The sequence below is a fragment of the Trachurus trachurus genome (genome assembly GCF_905171665.1).
Source record: "Trachurus trachurus genome assembly, chromosome: 3".
NCBI lineage: Eukaryota > Metazoa > Chordata > Actinopteri > Carangiformes > Carangidae > Trachurus > Trachurus trachurus.
This window is the reverse complement of record NC_139893.1, coordinates 4647658-4654340: the sequence shown is the minus strand read 5'-3', so window position 1 is coordinate 4654340 and position 6683 is coordinate 4647658. Positions and strand designations below refer to the sequence as shown.

General features: G+C 44.0%; 1 protein-coding gene across 1 annotated transcript; it reads right to left on the bottom strand.

The window, feature by feature from the left end:
• Nucleotides 1–650: 650 nt before the first annotated feature.
• Nucleotides 651–6311, bottom strand: obi1 (ORC ubiquitin ligase 1; the record flags this gene model as incomplete). The annotated part of the gene is made up of 6 exons (XM_084001510.1): nt 6105–6311; nt 5770–5905; nt 3665–3756; nt 3017–3238; nt 2836–2924; nt 651–2073 (listed from the first exon to the last, which is right to left on the bottom strand). Exons 1-6 carry the CDS (start codon nt 6174–6176, stop codon nt 651–653), a joined length of 2034 nt encoding a protein of 677 aa, XP_083857636.1. The 5' UTR covers nt 6177–6311.
• Nucleotides 6312–6683: the final 372 nt, after the last annotated feature.

The window sequence follows — 6683 nt, the reverse complement described above, 5'->3', positions numbered from 1 at the left end:
TAATAATTGTTAGTTTAATATTATGCAAATCATCAGGAAAAGAGGCGCCACTAAAAGGGAAGTAAAGTAACGTGATGAAAAATGATGATTATTATTATTATGAGCTTGTCTACTTGGTATTAATCCACATTTTTTGCGTTAAAAAAACCAACAAAATGTTAAAATTCACCACAGAATCTGAGGCCTGGAAGTCCATTACCGATCCTCACTGAGGGTTTTTAGGTGACATGAATTATTCATGAGATGAAAAGGAAAATGCAAAACACACAAAAGAAAATGAAGCTTCATTCGTTCTCATTGCATTACGACTTTATTTCCTAACACACTCTTACATATTTTATTTCCCCCAAAAAACATCACTGTTCTTCATGGTCGTCATGTTAATCTGTCCTCGGTGCAGCGCGACGGCCAATCAGACGACCGCGTTCACCGAGTATAGTTTAAAATGACAGACAGGTGGACCGAGCGTTAAACTGCTGCACCACAGCATCTTTACATCAGACTTTTTTTAAGCAGACTAGTGCACTAAAAGAACTAGCTGAGTTTCACCCGAGCGTCACATCCACAGGTTTATGATGAAGCAACGTGAACAGAACTCACTCACTACAGTGAAAGACTTTTCTTTTCTTTTTTGTTTTGTTTTTCTGTTTTTACATGAGTTTTGAGAGTTTTGTGGGGCTGCTGGTGTTGAACGGACTGTGCGACTTCCTCTTGGTCGGCTGGCTCATGGTGAGTGTGTGTCTGTCTCTGCTCGTGTTCACAGGTTTGGAGAACGCGGAGGAGGACGGATCGTTGTCGTCGTCGTCTTTGTCCGATGGAGTGGGAGAAGCAGACGGACCGGTCTTACTCTCCTCCACCGCGTCGAACAGCAAATCAAAAGACAGTTCATCGGTGTGACAGGAACCTCCTCCTGCTGTTGACACTTGAGCAGCTTCGTCGTCGTCGTCCTCGTCGCCTTTTGGAGATGTTTTGGCGTTCGTCTCATCACACAATGGTGGGTGCTGCTGGTTCTTCTGCTCCAGTTCTGTTGCAGGTTTCCCTCCGTGGGTCGATGCGTTCGATGCGTCGCTCCGGCGGGTTTGCGGCGGCTCTGGGACCAGAGTGTGGTCGAGGTCCGAGGCCAGAGAGAGCTGAGAGCCGCGGCTGCTGGAGCTCTCTCCGTCCAGCATCATGGAGTCCAGCTCGGAGATCTTGTCCAGGTAAGCCGCGTCCATCGAGGCCTCGCTGGACATCTGGAAGCTGTCCGATGGTTCGGTGGACGTGGATCTTTTCACCGAGCTTTCTCTTTCTTTTTCTCTTTCTTCGTCGTTGTTGTTCGTCGGCTCGGGACGCGTCTGCTGGTCGTTCGTAGAGTTAGAGTTCGATCTCTGCCAGCCGCCCCAGAAGACCGGCGGCGGCTTCGAAGGGTCCGCGTCGGCGCTGGGAGGAGGCAGCAGCGCTTTGGGAGGGAACTTGTCCAGGTCGTCGTCGTCGTCGTCGTCGAACGGTTTGTCCGCGGCGCTGGTGCTGGGGAAGTCTTCGAAGTCCAGCTTCCTCAGATAAGAGCCGGGTTTGAAGGCCACTTTCTTTTCTCGGATGCCGGGGCTGCGTAGGGTCAGGGAGCGGAAAGCGGACGACGGCGTGGCGGGCAGGAAGTCCGTCGAGCCGCTGTCCAGCTCCTTGTATTTCTGATCCGAGGTCAGAGAAGTCTTGTCGAACTCTTTGTTTTCCACCGCCGACGACGGCATGAACGCCAGAGCGGGATTCCTGGGAAACGCGGCGGTCCCCAGACACTCGGCCTCGGGGTTGCTGCAGATCGACTCCCTCTCGTTGTCGCTCAGGCTCCTCATCATCATGTCGATCTTCTGCTGCTGCGTCAGAGTTTCCGACGCGGCCGCCGTCGCCGTGACGACGCCTCCGGGGGGGGCAGCTTCCGGAGGAGCGTCGGCGCGACTCTCCTCGGACGCGCCGACCCGAGACTCCAGGTCTTCGATGTACTGGTCGCTGCGCTCCAGAGCCTTTTTCAGCTGCTCCACGTTGCGCTCGTACTGCTGGATTTTGGCCTCCAGAGCTGCCACGGTGTAACGGCCAAACCTGAGGAGAGACATCGATGGTCAGGGATCAGAGAGGAAGAGAAAATACTTTTCTACACTTTTGTTTCTGACTTAAAGGGATAGTTCAACATTTTGGCAAATTGGTCCATTGCCATAATCCCTATGGTCATAGCAGTAGGTTCGTTACCTTTAATTGTCGGTGCAAGCTATTTTTAGAGTGGCGGAGCAGAGCTGTGAGCTGCGGAGGCTCATGGGATTTCTTGGTTTCCCTCATCAAACTCATCAAATACACAATCCAACAACTCCACAACGCTCTGGTGGACAAGTTGTGACCTGCACATTCACCACGCTATGAGATAATAACACAACGTTACCAGACAGAGTTGTTTTAGAGGGAAATTCATGCAAAACCACTGATGCACGTTGCCTTCAGGGACAGTTTTTCATCAAGCAGTCTCTGTATTTCCCTCTAAAACAACTCTGTCTGGTAACGTTGTGTTATTATCTCATAGCGTGGTGAATGTGCAGGTCACAACTTGTCCACCAGAGCGTTGTGGAGTTGTTGGATTGTGTATTTGATGAGTTTTGATGAGGGAAACCAAGAAATCCCATGAGCCTCCGTAGCGTAGCTCTGAGCAGCTCACGGCTCTGCTCCGCCGTTCTAAAAACAGCTTGCACAGACAATTAAAGGTAACAAACCTACTGCTATGACTATAGGGATTATGACAATGGGCCAATTTGCGAAAATTTGAACTATCCCTTTAATGTGAAACAGAGAAAAGCCGCTAAGAGAGAAACTCACTTCTGAGGAGATCTGCTCGCCACCTCGGCCTTCAGCCTCATGTTCTCCTGCACCAGGTCCATGTTTTGAGATCGTAACGCCTTATTGGCCTGCGATGATTTAAGAAAAAACACATTTTCATTACGTTACAGAAGAACTAAAACACGGTGTAGTAGTCTATCGATCAGCCGAGCTCACTCACCTCCTTCAGTTTGTCCATGTCCTGTTTGATTTTATCGCCAACTTCTCTGGCAGTGCGGAGCTTGTTCATCCACTCCTCCAGGACGTACGGGTCCACGCTTTTGTCGCCCGTTTGCGCGGCGCTGACGCTGCAGGGATCAAGAACCGTCTTCAGCTGAGCCTCCAGACTTTGGTTTTTTGTTTTCAGCTCCTCGTTCTCTCTGATCAGGCCTTCGATCTCCTCCTGATAGACACAGATTATGTTAAAATTAAAGCATTAATATTTATTACTCCACTGTGTCACCACGGGTTTTAAAGTTAAGACAGAGGTTGTTGAAATGTTTCAGTAACTTTAAAGCTGGACACTAGAATATAGTAGTTCACTGCTTTCACTTTATCTGCCACTATTTGTTGCAGCATAAGTAAATAATGAGTTTACATGGTAACAATCTGCACAATTGCAAAGAATAACAAACTTTTCCAGTAGAAACTCTGATCTCATCCTTAAAGAAAACCTGTGTCAGTGAAACTTCACTCAAATATCTCGACTTAACAGCGCGTGCTTCTGTTTTTTGTGGCGATAAACCTCCGTTAAAGTCTCAGTCTGCTCGTTGATACTGTAAATACGTATTAAAGCACATTAAACAAACATGACAAGATAAACGGATACCTCGTACTCCCGTAAAAGCAGCTCTCCTCTGGTTTTTCGTAGACATTTCCTCATGGAGGAACTTTCACTGTGGTCACTGTCATTGGTTCCTCCTGTCACACAGAAACTTAAACTTAAACACTGGGGAACAAAAAACGTATCAAAGTACCATCTAGAGTCACTCAGCTTTGATGTGGGTTAAATGACTGATAACTTTAAAATGTAAACCAGTCTTAACTCAGCAGCTTGATCCTACAGAAACAGAACTGTGACGTGTTTCAAGTTGTGTTCACAAACTGGGATTAAAGGCATTTTCATTTCAGCAGCAAGAAGAAATTAAAAAAAAAACTCTGCTCCCACAACTGCCCCCTAATCTTCAGAGAAGATACCGTATTTTAGCATTAAAAGCTTCACTCACCTGTGGAAACAAGAATTCAACATCAGTGTGTAAAAGCACAACTCATTTTGGCCTTACCATTTCTAGTTTTAGTCTTTTTAAAACATATTTCCTGATTCCTCCTTCCCAAATGAAAGGATTTGATGCATTTCTTTGTTGTTCATGGCAGGAAATTTAACAGTTTTAGGATTTAGACTGTTTGTTAGACAGAACAGTAACTTGAAGCACCAGGTTGTTCGACTTTATAAACAGCATTTGGGCGATTTTCTGGCATTTTTTCGACACTGATTGAGAAAATACGTGATTGATTGACTATGAAGTTATCTATATTTGCAGCCTTAGTTTGCAGGATCGATTAATCCTGGTTTAAGAGAAGTTCATCTCACGTTTAACTACTACACCACAGTGTAATTTCCCTCAGTTCACAGTTTAGTAAACTTTTGACTCTCAGTGAAAACACCAGCTAAAGCCACACTAAAGATGAAAAACAAGATGTTATCTGTGAAACTTGGATTCAACACAGGCCAACTTTGTGTGTAGATGTAAAATGTAATTTTAACGACAGAGGTACGGTGGCCCTGATGGCTCATCACACTGTAAAAAGCGTCTTCATCAGATTCACAGCACAATATTTTGAAAGAAAACACTGCTAATATGGAAAATACAGATCCAGACTGCAAACAAACTGTTATATATTTGTAAAATGTTCTGTTTATCTTGTGCAGTGGGTTTGTATTGATCAGAACAGAACTCAGGTCTGTTGAGTTTCTGTGTTTGGTGTTGTTTTTTAAAAATGAGTCTGTGTGTTCACAGACAGAAACAGACGTTTACTGATTCTTCTCAGTTTAAAGTTGAGACTTGAACATAAACATATTACTGTAGATCTCAGGACTCAAAGCTTTTACAAAACTCAGTATATATACATCTCCATTACAGCTTGAGGGAACGACTTTAGCTTTGGCACAAACATCCATAGGATAGGATAGAAATGTATTTATTTTAAACAATGCACAAATAAACATTCATCTTGTAGGACAAGAAAATGTGTCTTGAGCCAGGTTATAGCAGCATTTGCTATGTTAATTGCCATCCAAAAAGATAACAATATTAAACTGGTTTAAATATAACTAGATAAAAATGAGATGATGGCCCATAGTATTTTTTTTTTTTAAAGACAAAACAGAAACAGACGTTAACGGTACTGATTCTTCTCAGTTTAAAGTTGAGACTTGAACATAAACATATTACTGTAGATCTGTCTAAGCTTTTACAAAACTCAGTACATCTCCATCACATCTTGAGGGAACTACTTTAGCTTTGGCACAAATATCCAAAGGATAGGATAGAAATGTATTTAAGAAAATGTGTCTTGAGCCAGGTTATAGCAGCATTTGCTAATTGCCACCCAAAAAGATAACAATATTAAACTGGTTTAAATATAACTGGATAAAAATGAGATGATGGCAAAAAAATAGACAAAACAAACTGACAAACTGAACTGATTTGTGGTTTTTAACTTAAGTGCATGTGAAGTTACACTGAACAATATCTTTTCTTCCTCTCACATCCATCCTCTCTTTGTTTTGTTTGTATGAAACAAACATTACAGCTGCAGAAACTTCAGCTGCAGCTGTTTTTACTTCTCTGGTGTGATCATGATGAGTCAGAGTCAGTGTGAGATGCTTTTACATCATCATCATGTTGGATGTTGGATGTTGTTACTACTCACCGATGATCCTCCTGCAGGGGTTCTCCTCCGTGATGGGGACTCTGCAGGTCGGACACTGACCCGCTTTCTTCAGCCACATCTCCATGCAGCACGAGCAGAACACGTGGTGGTTGGTGCAGATGACCGGCTGTCTGACCTGCAACACAACACAACAACACAACACAGGTCGGTCACACAGAAACACACAGAGATGAACAATCGTGCACGGTTTATAAGCTCGTTCACGTCGGCGATGCTGCTGCTGCTGTTGATAAAGTTCGCCGAGTGCAACTTCAACGGTCACTAATCTTTGTTTAACGGCTGACGGGCGTTAACGGCTGTAAAAACAAACTCACCTTCCCGAGACAAATCTGACAGGAAATCGGTAAAGTCATCGATAGAGTCGATGATTGATAGTTAAGAGCCATAGTTTAGTGATTTTAAAATATATATATACACAGGAGAGCACAGCTGCAGCTGCAGAGTAACAGGCTACAACACACACACAACACAACACAGCACAACAACACACACTCTTCGCTTCTGTTTCCGTGGAGAACAAATCTCCCACCACGATCTCTGAGCTGCGCGCCGAGTTCTACGTAGGTACGGGAAGCGCGAAGGGCCTAAAAGGACGGACTGTGTGTTGCCAGGTTGGGCGGGAAAGCCGCAAATCGAGCAGTTGGGCGATTTGTTTCTGGACTTTTTTGAAGTGAGACAGATTAATTAGAGTGTTTAACTGTTTACATCTATTGAAGTTCCTTTATTTAAGCAATTCTAAGCAAAAAAAGAAAAAGAAAAACCTAAACTAAACAAAACATCATATAATAATGATCTGTGAGCACATGGGCCTATAGCCTACTAATATTTGTATTTAGTTTAACTTACATTTTATGATCTTATCATTACACCAGATATGCATACTTCACTGAAAC